The sequence below is a fragment of the Meleagris gallopavo genome, chromosome 5 (assembly GCF_905368555.1).
Source record: "Meleagris gallopavo chromosome 5, MGAL_WU_HG_1.1, whole genome shotgun sequence".
Lineage (NCBI taxonomy): Eukaryota > Metazoa > Chordata > Aves > Galliformes > Phasianidae > Meleagris > Meleagris gallopavo.
Window position 1 is genome coordinate 17,592,578 of NC_139408.1, and position 20,315 is coordinate 17,612,892.

General features: G+C 36.4%; 1 protein-coding gene across 5 annotated transcripts in view; it reads right to left on the minus strand.

The window, feature by feature from the left end:
* SHANK2 (SH3 and multiple ankyrin repeat domains 2) overlaps positions 1-20,315 on the minus strand; it is a 344,905-nt gene that overhangs the window by 145,287 nt on the left and 179,303 nt on the right. For all 5 annotated transcript variants that reach the window (XM_085224519.1, XM_085224521.1, XM_085224520.1 and 2 more), the window contains one exon: positions 4,671-4,746. In XM_085224519.1, coding sequence (XP_085080645.1) covers positions 4,671-4,746 — 76 coding nt within the window. The remainder of the gene's footprint in view (positions 1-4,670; positions 4,747-20,315) is intronic.

The following is a 20,315-nucleotide window of genomic DNA, read 5'->3' on the forward strand; positions in this document are numbered from 1 at the left end:
CAAATAAATTCAGTTCCATCAATAACTCAGTGGCAATCAGCCTTTGAAAAAATTTATTACGTCCTTTCACATGTGCTTCTTAATAATGCTGTAGTAAAAGCAGGTCATGAAAAGACACCAAGAAAACTTCTGTCAGTGATTAGTACCAGTTAAAGTGGTTAGGAAAAAAAAAAAAAAAAGATGTGAAAATCAATTGGACTGTGAAGAAAGGGGAAGTAATGGAAGGAACATTAAACCTTATATTTATATCATATACTTTGTAATTGCATAGAAGCTGGCAATTCCATTATCCTATTGACTTTTGCTATTTCACTATACTGCTGAAGGTAGCAGGCAGATGATGCAATTAATGCAGTAGTACAAGTTTCCATATGTGTGTCATAAAGTTCCCAAATCCATGAGGGCAACTGGATCGTGTGCTTCCACCAAACCATGTTTGCAATCCTTACATACTACTGAAATTTCTCATATTATTTATATTTATAGAGTAGTAAAACTAAGTTACTTTATCAACAGTCACATCCTTCAAAAGGTAGCTAATATTTTACATGTGAAAGTGCACAAATAATTAATCTTACACATTTTAACTGATTTAATTTTGTCTTCCCTCTGATTTTCCTGAGTGAATAACTCCCTAACCTATCTTGATGGAATCAATTCCCTCACTGCATGTTAAAAAGCAGATTAAAAATTATAATTTGTAAAGATCTGTAGTGATTTTAATTCAAATTAAAAAAAAAAACATTCAACATCCATTCTATGCCTTAATATTAATTTCTCTTATTAAATTGAAATTCAACAAGACTTCATGAAATAACTGGTTTAAGGCATACAAATTGTTTTCTGGAAGCTTCTTCTTTGTACAATATTGCCCACTTAGTCTGGTCAAGACAGACACAAATATTTTTCCAGCAAGACTCGGTAGATTGCCCCTTACCTCCAACTTCAGAAGCAGCATCTCATGGTTGTTGGAACTACTGCTGAACACAAAAGAAGGGAAAGCCAGAGAGCTCTAGGGATGTGTCAAAGCTGTCTTATATATCTCCCTGCAATTGCGTTGGTGTATCTGCTTTTTGTCTGTGCCTACTTCCTGCTCCTATCTGAGGCTGCACGGCATGCCATCAAGTGGAGACTTTAGCCTGGGGTTTGATGCCATATAGGGTCTTCTCTATTTCCTTGGGTTTGATGCCACACTCCAGCCACTGTGGGCATGGGGCTCTCTGTTTTCCATCTGGGATGCAGAAGGAAACCGGCAATCCCATTTTTCAGCTCAGCCTCCACAGCTGAAGCCTGAGACGAATGTCCAGAGACATGTATATATTCCCGTTTATCCTCCTAGCATAAGAGGCTTTGTCCTCTCTCAAACATCTGCAATTGCAACAAAGCCTATCCTTCCCTTCAGTGTTCATCTGCATAGAATTAAAGGAAACTGAAAGAAATTAGTTATTAAAAGTTTTTAATAAAATAGTAGAGAAATCACTGTAAAGGAATGGCAGCAGTGGCAGCACATGACAGGTTCAAGAGACAACATCATTTTTGCATAACAGAATTAATACATCCAATCAGCACTTAAGTCAGTTGATACATTTTCTCAGTAGTTCCAAACATTATATTTGTATGATATTTAATGATTATTTGAACAGGCAAGGAATCCTCACTGCCTTTCTGCACGTTAGTAAGCATACTATCCATTTTCACGGAATATTAATTTATGGAATATTCATTTCTTATGCAAAGCTGAAATAGGATTTAATGAACTTTCATTACTCAAGTCGCACATTTTCCTAAAGATGAAAAATGCCACGTACAATATATTTTCCTGCATGTGAATAAGCCTATTAATATAGATTTCTGAACAGAATATTTCTACTCAGCAGTTTTTGTCTTTCTGGGAGCAGGAAGGAGAAAATGAGCGGAGCAGAGACTTCCCCTCACTCCCCCACATCTCTGGAAAGGAATTGAGTCAGATTTGCTAATACTTTGGTTTCAAAGCTCTTCTTAGCACATAAACACAATCGCCTTCTAACAAATGTTTATTAAAGCTTATCTGTGAGCAGTTATATCACTTTTTTTCCTGTATTCTTCCTTTACTTTGATAGGAAACCATAACACAGAAAGTAATCAAAGCAGTGTACTAACTTGGAAATATCACAAGCTGTTGTTAGTTTGACATCATGTTTGCCACTTTTAACAATCACTCTCTGAAGAAGCCCATGCTAGGAGTTAAATGTACTCAACATGCTAAAAAGAGACACCGATCTCCTGTCATTCTTAAATACAAGTTCTTTTTCTTTGCCACAATAGTTAAGCAACAGTAAAATTACCATTTAGATGTACAAAAAGCTGATTTACAGTCTCAGTCCAGTATTTGAATCTCAATTTCATGCTATTGCATGTTTGCTACTGCAGTTTTAATAAAGCAAGTATCAGAATTGTGTTTCTCTTCTATGTAGCATGTTTGAAAAGCATAAAGAAGGAAGGTTACCTTGCAATGTAGCATATGTTCTCAGTAAACACCTCATTACAGCAAGTTATTATATGTGTCTCAGGGAAAATGTATTTATTTTCTTTTTTGGAAACTCAGTCACCAATTTTTAAATTTTTAAATTTTCTTGTATTATTATTAAAAAATCTAAAATTAACATTTTTCTCTAAAAAAAAAAAAGTGTTGGACAGGTCTACCTTTCAGCTCTATTTCCTGAATTTTTCCATTAATACTACTTTCTCCTACCTTTCCATTTTAATTTCAGCTTGTACTGCTGGGCTATCATTATGATCCTTCAAAATGGGACCCCTGGGATTCAGATTCTCACTGGAAATGAATTTTCTCCAAAACTTTGCTTTATTCAGAAGCTGCCAAGAGAACTCTGGTGCTTTTTCTTGTACTTAGACAATTACAAAATACTGATGACAAATTCAGAACAATTTTAAATATACTTCAAATCTGATTACTCAGTGACTAGGGTGTGTATGAAAACTTTTCATTTTATCTGATCAACCTTCCTGCCTGGCTGTAGTCTGAATTAGGCAATGTAAATGTGTTAGAGCTTTGTTGCATTACACAAACCCAATACTTTAAGAGTAAGAAAAAATAAATAAATTAAAAAATTGTCATTTTCAAATGAAAACATTTTTTGTTAGAAGGTAAGACTAGGTTTCCAAATGGAACTATTTGGTATTTGTGAGGCAATGTGATATAGCCATCGCTTTTTGCTTTACTGAAACAACACTGTTAACACTGAAATACAGAGACAAGGCTATGGTTATAGAATGATGAGACAGTCCTGCAAAAAGCCATCATGGCTCTCCGAAAATGAAACTTTTAACCAGTTCTCTTGCTCTGCAGAACATTTACGTGTTTCATAGCACAGCATAATAGCTTTTCTTGACAACTTTATCATTATTAGACTATGTAGTCAATCACATCATTGTCCCACTGTGCAAAGCTCTGTTAACTTGGCTGATCACAGCAGGGCAATATGCAAGATGTGGAAATGGGATTTCTCTGCTCCACAGTAGCCAGAGCTGATGCCCTACAGCACATTGTGTTCTGTAACAGGAACATCAGATACTCTAAGATGGGATAATCATATCTCACCCACAAGTCTGTGCGTTCTCCCACTGTGCCACCAAACCTTCCCTCTTCATCCAGCATTGCAATAGTCCTTCAAATTACAACTCAATGGGACTAAAGCATTAGTATTTTCCAAATATTTACGGGCTGAAAGCAGCAGACAAGCAGCGGGCTCTCTGCCTTTCAGAGCTTTGTGCACTGACCAGCAGGAACAAGGAAGGATGCCTTGGGCATCCAAACAACTTCATCCGACATGAATTTCACCCTCCAAATTCTTCCAAATTGTTTAACTGGCACAGAAATTATGCATAAGCCTCAGAACTTGGACTAAGATCACATAATAGAAACAGCAGTTACCACTTTCTTTTTTTCTTGAAATAGATAACACGACACATGAAACTCTGCCATCATTGCTTTACACATTTCAGAACTCTTCTACAAAAAAGGTGTCTTTCTTGAAAAGCTGTAATTAGGCAGTTCAGGAGAAAAGTGTAAGAAATTCCAGTATGCCACCACAATTTTCTCAAGACACCAATATCTAACTACCTACCAGAAGATGGCTATACATCCTATGTACATGCAGGAGAAAAACCTGCTTTAAAATCATGAATACTCAGCAGAAATTAGAAACAATTTACCTAAATTCTAAAATTTCTAATTTCCAGCAGCTTAATTTCTGCTTAGGATCTAAGATATCATTCAGAAAAATAAATCATAAAACTTTGGTTTGGTTTTCTAGTCAGCAAGTATGATTCTGCGAACAGCCTGATCTTGTGAAATATCCAGCTTAAGTGGCCTTTGACTGTGGAAACAGCTAGGACATACAGCTTCTGTGAAATGCTGATCTCCTTCACTACTCATAAAAACATAATAGTGAACATAAATTTGTTATTACTTCATTATTCATGATTTTTGTGAACCCATCCCATAAGAAAAGAATAAGTTATGTTAAAAAGATCTAGAAGTAGAATGATATCTTAGAAGTTCGGTTTTGTAATCTGCTTTCCTTTTCCTCTCTAAAGTCCAAATCATAAGTAACAAATACAACTCAGAAAGGTTTTGCAAACAGATTGCAATCGAAAAGAAAAATCCTTACCTTGAAGCATCAAAGCTGTCATAGGATCCAACTGTGTAGTGTCTAAACAGTTTCTTTGTTCTATCTGTTCGTGTTTCTGCATAAAAAAGGGGAACATTTAATAGTACTCCTATACTTTTTAATCAAACATTGCTTTCATTAGTAATTTCAAAGTTAATTTTCTGCTATATGTCAATAAAGAAAACTTACAATGAATTAATATGGTCTCTAGGAGTTTTGAAGAAATTTTGACATTTGAGTTGAGATATTCTTTTACCATATCATATGCACCAAGTTAATAAATCTGTGTATAGAATGTAACATATCATTTCTAAGTTTGAATGAACTTCTCCATTCTCAGAGGTAAAAGCATTCTTAGACTAAGAAGCAAAATAAAAGAAGAAAGAAACAAAAACAAAACAGAACAAAAGAATCAATACAGTTTGGAAAGGTTTTAAAAAGAAGCAAAAAAACATATATGCAAACGAGTATTTTTTTTGTTTAAATATACACATGCAACACACAAAATGAAAGTATATTCAGTCATTGTATTAGCCAAATAGAGAAGAAGGTAGGGGCAAAAGTAGGTGCCCACACTGATTTCCATCAATCAAATAAATAGTGCTATAAGACTTGTACTAGTATTACACAGCAAAAGCAAACAATCCAACAAATTGTGGGACAAAGGATTAAGAAAAATAGAAAGAAACTATATTTTGAAAACAGGATGATCAAAAGAATATGATACAACAACACACATCAAGAAAAGCCATTTAAAACATGATATCCATCCTTTTCTTAAGAAAAACAAGACAAAACAAACAAACAAAACCCCACAAAGAACAAAACCAGACATTCCACTGAAACAGTTCCCATATCCAGTGGCTGCAATTTTAAATCAATCTACTATGACCATGAAATTTATGTTCACAAGTATTTCTACAATCAGATTGGTCAATATCAATACTGGTTTAGTACAGGTCTAAAAGTGCAGTTTAGAACAGTATTCATAGAATGGCAGATAAAAGAGCGAAGCATATATCTTTCTTAAAAGATGTTCTCCTATTTTTGGGTATCTTGAAAAGCACCAATTAAGCATATGTCAAAGATACAGGTGCTACTCCAGTATTTGATTTATTCTGCTTTTGCTGCAAATATAACCTAAAAGGTTTACACTGAAAGGTTATTATAAAATGCATATATAAATTGCACCTTCAGGAAAGGACAAAAATATTGTACAGGCATAGGTAATTTTTTGTCATATTCTTCTTCAGAATGACAGGAAAACACATAACAAATTTACTACCAATAGCAGCATTCATACAGAATAAAACTTTAAAAAAGAGAGCAAAGAATATTCTTTGGAAGCTTTATGATCATCATTCCAAAAGTGTCAATTTTGCGAACCTTACTCTGCCTTTGCAACAGTAATCATAGAGTCATTAAGGTTGGAAAAGACCCAAGATCACCAAGTCCAACCACCAACCCATCCCCACCATGCCCTCTGACCCTCATTGCCACATCTGCCTATTTCTTACACCATCTCCCTTCACAGCCTGTTCCAACACTTGAAAGCAAAATTTGCCTGGAAATCGTGACAAGTTTTCATGACATTAAAAATTGGATGTTTCCTTACTGAACACTGCTTCTTCTGCACCTGTATAACCGGTTATTTTATTGAACAGCTGAGATGTCTCTTTTTTCCACTACAATTAAAAAAGCGTATATATATATCTTCCTCGTTTATCTGATCAGAAAGGAAGTCTCCTCATCTGCTTTAAAGACTTAAACATTTCAGAAATATTATTTAATCATGAGAGGAATATTTCCTCCATGTTAACTATTAATGTAAATTCTGAAAATTTAGCAGATATTTAAGATATTTAAGAACAATCAATTCTAGATGGAGTAAATCCACAGCATTTGTACAAAACAGCCTTATAGATATTTAGGGAATTCATTTTTTCCTCAGAAAGGTATCTTTAGTATGTCCCCTTTGTCTTTTGCTTTATCATCTATAGGAAGATAGTTATGCAGAAACTATGTTTTTCGAGGAAGGAAAAAGTCTTACATAAGTACAGGTTGATTCTCAAATGCCATCAAATTATTAGCCTAACAGACATCAAAAATCACATTGAAAATTTCCTGGTTTAGCTTGCAACCATGAAATTCACATCTGTATGGCCAAGGAATTTTTGACTGGAGGACTTTCTGGCTCAGACTAAACAAATTTTCTTAGTTCTCTGAGCCAGTCAAAGCCCTTGAGGTACACCATATCTATGTCACAACTTTCGTGGATATTAAACATTACTCTGAGATGTAGAGCTGTCAGATGACCAAGTGCTGGCCTGCAGGGAAAAAAAAAAAATACATCAAAGCAGGATGGCAAACTTTAAACACAGTCAAGGAGCACAGTGCAGAAGAAAGCACTGGGGGACAGAGCTTGGGAAAACAAAGTTGACAAAAAAGCCTCTTTCCTTACTTTAATCAGTACAGCTGACTCTTAACTGGATTATGGGACTTCAATATATCCCCAGCTGGAGACATAAATACGAGTACACACTCAATACAGAGGAATAATGGCTGAAAATACACACGCAGTTTGCAGCTAGCTGACAGAGTAAGCAAGTTACTTCTTCATACTGGTGCAGTAATTTCCAGGATAGAAGAGGGGCTGTACTACAAATATAACAACAACAACAAAAAATAAATCAAAAATACACACAAATTTTGTGTATAACAGCCAGCATCCTTCCTACTGGATGGTCAAAGAGGGAGAACATCCCAATTACAGCATGAATCCTATCAGATAGTCTTGTTTATGCACATTCAGCCCCTTCATCATTCACTTCCAAGCAGCACTGTCTGCCAAAGACGCCTTACTTTTATCCCAGAGTCCAACTCCTACTGCCCTTACCCCCTGCCTTTCTGGAACAGCCAAAAAGGACACACCTGATGCCTGTCTAGGTACAACAACAGTTCCACCAGGCAGCTCAGCAGCTGAAGGGCTGCAGAACACCACATCGTCTTTCACAGGGTAAGAGCTAGAAGCGTAGTGAGCAGCAGCAGTACCCAAGGCTACATGACAGCTGCTCAAAGAGATTTGTCTTTGAAGTAGCTCAGTGTAGGATTGTATCTCTTAACGTGCTGTTCTGTAGATTTATAGGTCACACCTTTGTTGCTATATTTACAAGGTTAGCTTCAGAAGTCAAATTCTTGCTGTGACGTGAAGAAAAAAGATGTGCATAAAGTCTGTTCCCCACCAAGTAATATTATTTCTCACATAATCCAAAAAAATCAGATTACTATCAGGAGACATGACCAGAAGCCACACAGAAAATCATAAACTTGGATTCCTTTCATTGTTTACCACTGGTCTGTTTTCAGAAGTTGGCTAAAAGTAGTTAAAAGAAAAAGGTTTGATGAAGAATTTTTTGAAGCATTTCATGCCACTGCTTGAGCCTTGTGGAACCAGATGTTTCTGCAGCAACTGTTTTCTACAGTATGATATTTCAGTACTATTAGCAAATACAAATTTTGTGTGGGAGTAGGAGGAAAGGCAAGACGCTGTAAGGTAGATAGCTTTGTTCAGCTACTCAGTATTGCCAAGCCAGCACTCTTCAGCTGAGGCTCCTATCTGCTCCCTGTCACACCCTCTCCTCTACCTTCCCCCACCTCTTTGTGTATAATTGCATCCAGAGGGATTGTTTGGGAACCTATTAGCTTCACAAATCCCTTAACTCAAGGCTAAGTGGCATGTTTCCCAAGTTGCTGTATAAAACCTAAGTTCTTTAATTACCCTCCTTCTCTAAACCCTTACTCAGATTCCAGTCTGTCTTATTACGCAGCATAAACACAGATGATATCTATAAGGGAAAAGGATTGGGAATTAGTCATCATAATGAACAGGATAATGAAAAAGAAAAAAAAAAAAGCTAAAAAAAAGCTAAAAAAAAGGTACTTAAAGGGTCCTTTTGACCAGTAAAGAGGTGTTATAGCACTAAACAGTTATTTCCAGGTTTCAGTGGATTTTCATGCATTCTTACATTCCTTCAGCTTTTTAACTTTTAACCAGAGTACTTTGCAGCAATTTTGGCCCATCCAAGGCTAGTAACCCTATCTATCACCTTTGCTGGAGTCCTTTAACGAAATCTTCAAGGATTTCTTCTTAAACTTGCTTACGGACAGATGAGAAAGAATAGCAAGAAGATAAAAAATAAGATCTAGAAAAACATTTAATAATTTAATATTTATAATCTTGCATCATTACCGAGATGAACGTCTCACCACAGCCAAAAGTTACTGCATGAAATTTGATCAAACCAAAAGTCATTCTAGGAGGCAGAACAAAACACCAGTGTTTGCAAGATTGCTCTAGTTTTGTTTCCTTTGACAGGAAAAAAAAAAAAAAAAAAAGGAATATTGATGTATCATTCAAGATTTCTATACTTCTTGAGAAGTCTTCATTTTATTAGAGTAACTCCAATACGATTGTTTCTAATATCTTCAGTCGGTTAGAAGATTTTCTCAGTATGGGCCTTCGCTGTGTCTAGGCTAAAGCATGAGGACATACTTGGGCACCAAGAACTGGAATAGGGTCGCAGCTAACAACTCTGTCCTCAAAATAATGCACTGATGTTCACAGACTAAAGACCATTTTATGCAAAAGCAAGGCTTTCTCTACAGCTACAGAAAATATCTTCAGTAGACGCATATCAGCATAAACCTCCCTATTTTCTGCTACAAAAAACAAAAACAAAAAAAAAAGTCAATAAACCACCTAAGAGACTTTATTTGCCTCAATTAATAAGCAATCTAGGAGCAACGTGAGCTCCAGTACAGAAAGGCATAGAGAGGAAAAAAGTAACGTGGCCAGTTGGTTTTTTTTGTCTATTTATCGCTGAAGCCAATGGAGTTGCAGCAAACATAAGCACTTTGCACTGTGTGTTAGTAGTAGTATGCAGAATAAACATCTAGCCTTTTCTTTTTAGCAGTGCTTTAGTGTTGTGGATATCTCAGTAATGGAGAGATTCAAATCCTGCCATTTTGAATATAATTTATAGGGTCAAACAAGGGTGATAACTATGAAGATGAAGCAGTAAGATATATTCTCCTTCTCTTCTTCCATTTCAGGAGTAGTAATGGTTTTCCTCAACTGAGAAATATGCATGTGACTTCCCTGCAACTTGCCTGTGTAAGCCTCGGAACTGACCACAGGGCTCCAGCAGTGTCTACAGACAGCATAATGAAAAGCTGAAAATCACTGCCACAAAAGGAAAGACATAATTCACACAGACAGATAACTCCTTTCTTGCTCTGTTTCTTCAATGATTAGCAAATAACTACTGTAAGTACGTTATGACAGGCAACTCAAATACCACAGCGGTGCTATTATTTGCAGTAGATTGCTTACATACTTGATATTGTTCAGTAGAGTAGTAAACTAGGTAAAAATCCCAAAGAAACTGCCTTCATTTCTTGTACTTTCCCTGCTGCTCTTCACAGGGCATCTCGGAGACTGTGTTTCCTAGGAAACTGCGTGGGGCTGCTCTGCCAGGGGGTTTGTATCAGACTGCTTACCAGCACTGTGGGAAGGGTTTGGAGTGATCCACACGAGCACAGGCCGAGCAGAGGAAATGAAAGTGCAACTGCTTCCTTTGGATGTGGTATTAGAGAGACAAATATCACAAAGGGATCATGAAAGGTAAAGGCAGGGCATAGTGCTATTCCAATCAAGTTAAGACATTTATTATGCTAGCAAAATTTACGAAATAGTTTTCAATAAGAAATGGTTTTCAACCCAATTAAGAAAAAAGTTCAAAAATGAGAGCCAAAGTCCTTGATTTTGTTGTTCTGCTGGCCAAAGTAAATCCAACAGCTTGGCACCACCGTAAAAAAGAAAGCTTCTCTATCTTCCTTTTTCCCCAGCAACAACTCTGAGAGATGTTTCATTATCGCCATAGATAGCTGGAGATGCTCTCTGCTGAAACAAGGTCAGATACAGCACTCTGCATGAGTCTGATAGAGTGCAATACCCAGCAGTGGCAGGAGGCAAAGGCTTGCACTGTGTACCCTCTTATGCTTCCTAGAGAAAAACTGCTTTTGCAGCTATTTATATCGAGGGTTAGATCAAAATTTATCCAAAGCTGAGAAAAGTGGTCTAAAATTCTTTGTTACTGTCAGGTACACAGACAATATGTAAGGTTAATAGACAATTTAAACAACAGCCTTTCCTACTACTGTTCCAACAGTATCAATAGTATAAAAACACGTTGACCCTGCAGGGGAAAAAAAAAAAAAAAAAAAAAAGAAGAAGAAAAAGTATATGGAATTGAAGATAACACTATGTAGAACATTTATGTTTCAGTCCCAAGTATATTGCATTCAAAATATTTGCAATACAAAATGCTAAATGATGCCAAATTATCTCTATTTTAGAGGAAGCCAAATGCAAAATATGTAGCACGTTTTTTAGCTCAAAAAAATGCTAATTTAGAGTGGACATTATTGTCCTAAAACCTTGTCTCAACTTGTGCTTTTTCCCATTTCTTAAGAAAACTCAGCACGCCATTGTATTACAACCCTTTGCTGTTGCGGGAGAAATAATACTGTATGATGTGCTGGCCAAAATAATGTCATTTTACGCGACCAGATTAATGGAAGACATATCCTACAATTTAACTACTCCTGTGCTTCAGCAAAAGGCCACCAATTATAAACAGCACCCTCAGTGTTGCTGTAAGTCACAGCATAACTAAAGCTTTGTAAACTTTTGATTTAGGTGAGAATGCAATATATAGTACATATGAAAACATGTATTAAGGAAATAAACATCACATTTAGGAAGACGAGTTTTGCACAGAAGTTACTCTATTCCTTTTATTCTGTGTCTTGTAAGCACAACTTCCATACTCCTACAGATTTAATTCATTGCTAGTTCAGTACGCTTTTTGCATTCAAGTAACAAGGGATTTTCTTGATAAGAGACACATTATGAACTTTGGTCTAGAAAATAACTAGATAATTAAAAAAAGTTCATGTGTTGTTCAAGTTAAACAGTTCATGTGATGTTCTCAGCCAATTTTTCTTTCAGTTGAAACCGAGAAACAGCAAATTTTATCTGGTATTCGAAGTTTTAAGATTTGAATGGAATAGCAAATCCTTGGATGCTCCTGCTTTTTTTTCCCCCCCACCAACTCCTTTAAAAAAGAAAGGAATACTGATGTTGATTCCCTTCTGTACCCTTAGAGAAAGATTAGCTGGAACGTAGTAAACTAGCTTGCTCACAAAGGACATGGAAATGACTGATCAACGTAGCAAATCAGCAAGTTTGCTTGCAAGAGAAACTTTAATAAATGTTGGATCCATCGGAGAGGGAGTTATCATTAGGAACAGTGGTTTCCCAGGTCATTAATTTTCCCTATAATTTATGAAAAAAGTTAATACGCAATAAAATAGCAAGGACTTGCTGAAACACATGCTTATTCTCTTTTGGAATGAATCTTACAGAGCTAACTACAAGGAATCAGGATTCTTGTAACAAGGTCACAAAAACACAGAATTACAGGGGCTGGAAGGGACCGATGGAAGTCACCTAGCCCAAAACTCATGCTAAAGCAGGTTCACTAGAATAGACTGCAGAGGAAAACATCCAGGTCACCAGTTACGTACAAAATTCTCTTGCTGAAGTTTAAATCTGAATGCAAACATGGCTTCATTTGCTTGTATCCGCATCATATGAAGAAGCAAAGTTAAATGTATGTTAAAATTGAGGCAAATTTTATGAGCTATGTTTTTGTTGTGCCTTTTTTTTTTTTTTAATTTCCTCCATTTTTTTTTAGTGCTGTAAGTAGAAATAGAGGAAGACTGAACATTATTAGCTAGATTTTGTTTCAGAACAAGTTCTTCTCTCTTTTTTGCAGAACAGGCAGAACAGACAGAACATGTTCTTGCACAGCTCTTCCTTCGTTTGCAGAATATTTGCAAAACGTGGTAGTGATCTCTAGATATGCTCTCCTGGTGCTTTCTTCAGGCCTTCAATACCTCTGCCCCCAGTTTATGACCCATCTGCAGTATAACAGTTAATTAGCCTCCAGATGCTGGAAGGTAGCTTAGTGTCCATGATCTCAGTTGAAACAGGAGGTTAAACTGCTTGATGTTTGGAACAGACACAGGTCTGGGTGATGTCATCAGAGGGAACAAGTTGAGAGAGGACTCTTTTTTTCCTCTTTTTCCACAAGATTTACAAGGCTTTTCAGACTTCACTGCTTGTAAAGAGGTGGATGTTGACCTGGGCCAGAGAGACTTCAAAGACTCTAGCAACCAACCAGGGATTTGATTAATTAGAACATACTTAGATCATTGCTGGAACATGCCATTTTTTACAAAATCATGTTCAAAACAAAGCAACTTAAATGCATTTTGCTTATCCCTTTATTATAGATTCAAAATATGTAGAGTATACTTTATAAAAAACAATTATTACCAATTCCAAAGTGCCCGTGAACATGTAAGAAGGCAACTTGTTTTTCCAGTTTAGACAGAACATAGAAATCTTGACCTGTTGCCTTCTGGCAATATCATCTGTTGCAAATATTACTTGTTCTGAAGGTCAGGAACGTTTGTTCAACTACAAAGCTGAGGTGTAATGTCCCAATTCTTTGGAACTAATTTGTAGTACAGAAGCTTGAAATCATCACATCTCATTTCATATTTTCCTTCTCCTCTGAAAATATTCTTGTGAGTTACTTTAGTGTTGTGACAAATAGCAGCAGTATAATCCAAAAGGGCAGGAATCACTTGAAATTTAGTTGTTTGCTCTACAGTGGGATTCTGCTCTTCACACTTTGTGGATGGCAATTTTGCAGTCCCCATCTTCCAGTGCTCCTGCAATACTTTATCTTACGCAAACACTAACTTTTGGTATTTTACACATTTTAGGTCAAGAATATGTATCTTTTAGCAGCAGGGGCTACTACTGCAAATAGAGAAAGCAGGCTTAGAGGTGTTAACAAAGTAAAGACTTAGCAGAATTCAGTGCTAATACATTAATATATTGTTCAGTCTACCTCTATTTCTACTTACTGCCCTAAAATAAAAAGAAATAAAAAGAGCAATCAAAAATCAACCCTGCACATAAACGGGGAAGAAGTCTTCTTTTTCTCCACACTCAACCTAAAATAAAACTAAAAAACTGAAAACTAAAAATACTTAGAGTAAAAAAAAGTAAATATTTTAAAAACAAACAAACAAGTAACATTTCAGAACTCGATATCTGTCTCATTCATTAACTAAATGCTCTGTTTCTTGTAGTTCCCACTACATTCTAAGCAGACAGCAGAATTTATTTACTTCTCAAAATGAAGTTCTGCAGCTTTAAGCCAAGGCACAGCTATGTGAAACTGGATCAGAACAGTCACCAGCTAGGAAGGTGCCAGGCACATCTCCGTCGCACATTTCCTACAAACATTCAAAAAGTGACATTAATTGACACTCCCCCTGTTCAACATATCTTCAAATGTCACAGAACAACAGCAATCATGATCACAACCAAACCATCATAACAGCCCTCTAGTTTTGGTTACTTCTACCTATTGTAGAGCCAGATTTGATATTTACTCTCAGCCAAGAAACGACATCACAAGAATATCATTTTATCAATCATTTTCACACAGTTACAAATTTGTCACAAGAATGCAAAATGTAAATGGTGGTTTTTAATATTGTTTCAGAGTGGTGGGTAACTTCTAGCGACTTTGTCTGAAATTTAGAAAGATTTCATTAGAAGTTTGTGAAGGAGCTCTGTATTGGTTGTGTGGCAGAAACTGTGCTCTAGTCTACAGCACGCAAAGTATTTTTACCTGAGATGTATTTACAGTCACACAAGATAACCAACTGCTTTGAAGAAGGTCATCCTGCACCCTAAGGTGGAAAGAACAGATGGAGATCTATTTGGGGCTGTGTAAGGAAAAGCACAGCCTTGAAAAGCCATTCTTCTACTCAATTTTAAACATTATTAATTTTCGAGTACAGCAAGGTTCAACAAGAGTTACTGTGGACTTTTTTTTTTCCCCCCCATCAGTGGTGATACAAGTATTTGCGCTCAACTACAGTCCTTACGGAAGCCTCCTTGAAGCCTAAAGCCTTTACTGGTTACCTATTCAGGATTAACGATCTGTCAAATTCCCACACTTGAATAATGGATAACATTCTGAATACATAAGAAGTAGTCATCTGTGTAAGGGAGATATGCAAGAAGTTCAAAGCACCTCCCAGCCTTTTTCACAGTAACACTCCCAGAGGTGTTGTGGTTTCGAACCGATCAGTATGCTAGCGTGGCAGCCAGCTAGCAATCCCAGCTCGAAGCAGGCCTCATCTTCCTATCATCAAGCAGGTTGTAGAGTGCTCTGAGAGGTCAGTGGGGGATACTGGAAGCAAGTTTTTCGTAATTCTGGAAGATTAGACCTCCAAAGAACTCATTTTATCAGCTCAGAAGAATACTCTTTACCTTTCCTTTACCAAGGAGTGCTTTATTTTCTTCCATTCCCCACTTCTTCAAACCTCTTGCAATATTTTAGACTTCAGTAAAAATGTCCCAAAAGATAACATTTTCGCTTTGTCCTTCCTTTTCTTAGTTTTCCCAATTCTCACCCAATCTAGTCACCCTAAACATCATAAAAGCATGGTGTAACAAGTACTTAAAAGATTATAAAATGAAGATGACTTTAGGAACAAAATAACACTAGATAATAATCAAGGAAAGGCCAAAATTTTATCTTCATTCAGTGTTCTTTTTTTTTTTTTTTTCTTCTCCTCTGATTGTGCACATGTGCTTTCCAGCCTCAATTCCACTGCAGTGAAAGTTTGCCATTACCAAAACCCAAAAGAAACGCAAAGAAATACTCAGCAACTTTTACTGTAAGTGCCTCAGAATAACTTATAATTTAACGTTATGATTTCAGTCAGCGTGAACAAATAGCTCAGATTAGCAGAGCAGAATGTTGCTAAGCAATGTTGTACGGGAGTTTACACAGGACTGTGGAGGGGAAAATTGGGTGGAGCAAGGAAATGCAGAGGCATTTACAGTTCCTTGATTTGGAGGAAGAACTTCCTCACCTCACTCCTGAACACGTACAAAATGCAAAGGTACTGCAGCAGTAAATTACGTAGGAGCATCACGTTGCTTTTAAGGGTGATAGAGAACAGAACATTATGTACTAAACTGTGAAGCTCCATCACAATATATAGATGCATTTACGTACAGATAAAATAGTAACGTAATACTGAATGCATAATAAATAAATGAATGGAAATATCTATATCTGTATGTATGTTACTTCGTGTTGATGGCTGTTCAATCTAAGTTAAACACAGTTTTCAAGGTCAGACCACAGGCTAATTAATTTTCAAAACACAAAGAGCTACCACATGAGAAACTGTGATTTAACCCCTGATTTGGAGAAGCTACATAGGTATTCAAAATAACTAGGGTGACTGGAGTATAAACAAAAAAATCTGAAAATATTTCTTTGTTTAAAAATCTGCAGAAAGCACTTGTCCTGTCAGCACTATGCAGACAGATAATAGCAAGTACTTTAAAAGAACACAAATCTATGATCTGCTGGAACCTTAACCACTCCTAAAAATTAGAATCAAGTGCTGAGAACAACAATAACAAACTTTTCCTAAGAAAGCATCAAAAATTGATTACTAAAGAGTCATTAAATGTTAGCTAGTGCATATTAAGTATGCACAACGGATATTGAGAAAAAAATATATAGTACCTTACAAAGTTTTTTAAAATACCCACATTTTCCAAACATTTACTGTCTGAGGTCATTAATCTCACTCTATAAATCCCTTCCACTTCCCCCACCACCACTTCAAAAGATAGCCATTCATTGTTACAGTCACAAACAATACCTCCAAGATGAACTCTCTTCATGGATCTTGACTTTTCAGCCATAGTTTCTAATCAGCTTACTTGAGTTTTGTATGCTTCCGCATCCATACGTAGAAAAACATCCCAGAACATTACCTCAAAATATGCTACCTGAACTACATTAAAAAGTTGAAGCTTTACAAGAAATATAGGATTTGACAAGTGTTTTAAATTTTAATACAAAATGCTGCTAAAAACAATTATTCTTTTTAAAGAAACGGAAAAAAAATCCAAATGAATTTGACCACAAACAGGAAGTCTTATTTCACACAAGTTATAGGCTGAGACTCAAAGCCCACATCCTTTCAGTTCCGCACTGTACCAAGAGACTTTTTTTTCCCTGATGCAGGTTTCCATGGAAATGCATCAGTCACTAATCTAAATAAGTGCGGGTGAAGGACGCCTGAAAACCTAGAGCAATTACGCATGCCATTAGAGGAAAAGAATATGATTCAACTCAGCTATTAGAAATGTGGCACAGCTATCACTTCTATATATTGTTGTAGTGTTCTAAAAACAAAACTGCTTCTCTATTTTTTTAAACCCACTCTTTTACTGACTATAAGATGCAGTAAAAAAAAAAAGCATTAAAAATACTTCATACATAACAAGCATGCAGCAAAGTAATAACATATCAATTGCAAGACACAAATGTAGTTAATAACACACATTTGTTCTGCAATGAAAATCCACTATACGTGAAAACTTATCTTTCCATTACTGGTCAAAGACACGTTAGTTATTTTGATAAGCAATAGGCCTAATAATCCTTAAAATAATGTTGTAATTTAAAGTCTGATGTTTTGCTAAACATCTATTTGCAACCAGAGCATACATGTCAGTCATAGGTACAATTATACTTACAAAGATAATTGCAATTCAGCACCCAAATTAACTTTAAGTAATACAAAGTAGTAAGGGCACACATTCTTTTTGTGTGTGTGTGTGTGTGTGTGTAAGTATTTACAGGCCTATTACACTTCACACACCGATTGCCAGAGACTTGCTATCGAAGTTTCACCTCTGTCACACAGTGTGTGGATTCACTTGGTTCTTGTCATTGGCAAATGAGCGGTTTGGTATCCATGTCTGCTAGCTGTCTTGTCCTCCTGCTGCTTTGCACTCAAAGCACTCCTACCTCTTGTCACGCAGGAAAACATCTAATGATGTGGAGAAGAGACTGTTGATATGCCATAAAGGCAGAGATTTTCCAGACTATTTGAATGGTATGACAGCCTAGTTATTTCACCCCCTCCCCTCACTCTTAAAGAATGAACAATCATAGTACCACTTCTAAGCAGAAACTGGGCAACCTTGAAAAGATCTAGCTTTTGGATTCTGTTTGCCAACTTCTTAGTGTCTATACTAAGAAAACCAAAAACATCTCACAAATGGTTTTAAGTATATATGTATGTATATGTATATATGAGTGAGGCCAGTGAATAAACAGCACCATTTGAAATTTTGGAGCACAGATTTGAGATGTAGCATCTATGCTGTACATATGTATGCCAGTAAGGTGCTACTTCTCATTCTTTTTTCTACCCGAAGTCACTGTGATTTCAGCCAAGAAATATTGCAGTTAGACCACAAGCAGTAGGACCTCAGAAGAAAGAGATATTTCTGGATGAAAAGTCCTCTTAAATTTTTTAATTGCAGTCAAGTCTCTATGTTGCACAAGTTCACAAGCAAGCACAACCCCTCTATTCTCAAGTGCTGTATACACCTAGAGAAGCAAGCATTCAGCAAGCAGAGATACAGTTTTTTTTCCTACATGCTCAAGGTTCTCCACAATGTCACAGCCACCAGTGGGAATAATGTCTAATTAGTTGAATGGAAAAGCCAGAATGGAGAAAATGGAAGGCAGCTTAGACTAGCGCTTACAGAGAAAGCTATGTGAAACAAGACAGGAGCAGCAGCAACAGAAACTACATAGGGGAAGAACAATATTGGTGGGAAGGAGCAAAAGCTAGTGAAGCAAACAAGGCAATAGAGTCTGTCCAGTAGATTGGATCCTATACAGAGGGTAACATCATACTGTTTCCAACATGCTGGTAGTCAAACTATAGAAAGAATACATCCCAACTGATACTACAGACCATACCTTAAGTTAGATGTGTCCAACCCCCCCAGCCTGTTGACCTCATGCAGCCTGTGACAGTTATAACGCCCTCTGCCCCACACCACCATGATAACAACTCTTCTTCACCAAGCAGCCAGACCCAGCCCTGGGTGTGTACCCATCACTCAGCAACAGTCAAACTATTAGAGTGCTGTTAATGCTGTCTCAGCTGAAAGCAGCACAAGAGAGGGTGCAGCCAGTGCTAACTCCACCTCTCATGCCTGCCACACACATTCAGTATTAAGTTAAATGTACTTTTCCTGCTTTGTAAATAAAATGCAGTGATTACTGATAAAAATATTTCAATCTATCTAATGCTGTCTTGAAAGAAAACAGAACCCAAAGAAACAAAAATTATGGATGAAAGAACAGCGTTCAGTGAAAAATGGACAGATGTGTACTTTTTTGTTGAGACAAATAATATGGCACTATGCATAATTTGCAAAGAAATCATGTCAGTTTTCAAAGATTACAATTTGAAAAGACATTGTATGCAGAAACATGCTGCCAAATTCGATGCATATCAAGGAATGTTTCAGAAAGACAAAATAGCGGAACTGAAAATGTCTGTATCACAACAAAATTTATTTAAACTGTTACAGCTCAAACAGACTATTATAAAAGCTAGTTATTTCATAGCAAATCTGATTGTTAAAAATCAAAACCATTTACTGATGGTGGGTTTATTAAGCAATGTATGTAAAGCATGGCAGATACAATTTGTCCTGATAAAAAAAAAAATCAGATTTTTCTAAAATCAGTTTGTCTCACCAGACTTGAGCAAGGTGAACTGAAGAAAAGTAAAATTTATTGGAAGAAATTTGGAGACTAAAGCTGACAATTTCAATGTTTAAACTTTAACAATAAATGTGAAAGTACTAATGCTTCAGATATGGCTGAATTTGCCGTTCTTATTAGAGGTTTTGATAACAGATAGAAATGCACTGAAGAAATTACTTCTTTGGTACCAATAAAAGACACAACTAAATCTCTTGATTTGTACGAAGCATTAAAATTTACATTAAAATGACTGTTTTCAACCTTTATCAACACATCTGGTATAGCTACTGATGGTGCTCCAGTGCTGGCTGGTAAAAAAGAGGAACTTATAAAATTATCAGAAGGTCATGCAGTTGCCACTAGCATATCACATTTGATGAAATATCACTGCATTGTACATCAAGAAGATTTATGCATGAAAGCTTTAAAAAAAATGGATAGTGTCACGCAAATTGTCATCAAAACTGTGAATTTCATGAAGTCCAAACGCCTGAATCATCACAAATTTCAGCAATTCCTTAAAAGTATGGACACTGATTATGGGGATATCATTCGCTTTTCTGAAGTAAGCTGGCTATGTTGGGGTAGAATGCTAATAAGATTTTATGATTTGCAAAATGAAATCAAGTCATTTATGTAATCAAAAGGAAAATTTTTGCCAGAAATTTGAAGATGAAAAATTGCTCACAGATTACATTTTTGGTGGATTTGACCACTCATTTTAAAGTGTTAGACATGCGTCACCAAGGTGAAAACTATGGCAAGATCTATTTATGGCAAATAATTTTGATACATGGCCTAAACACGGTCCTGCGAAGAGTGA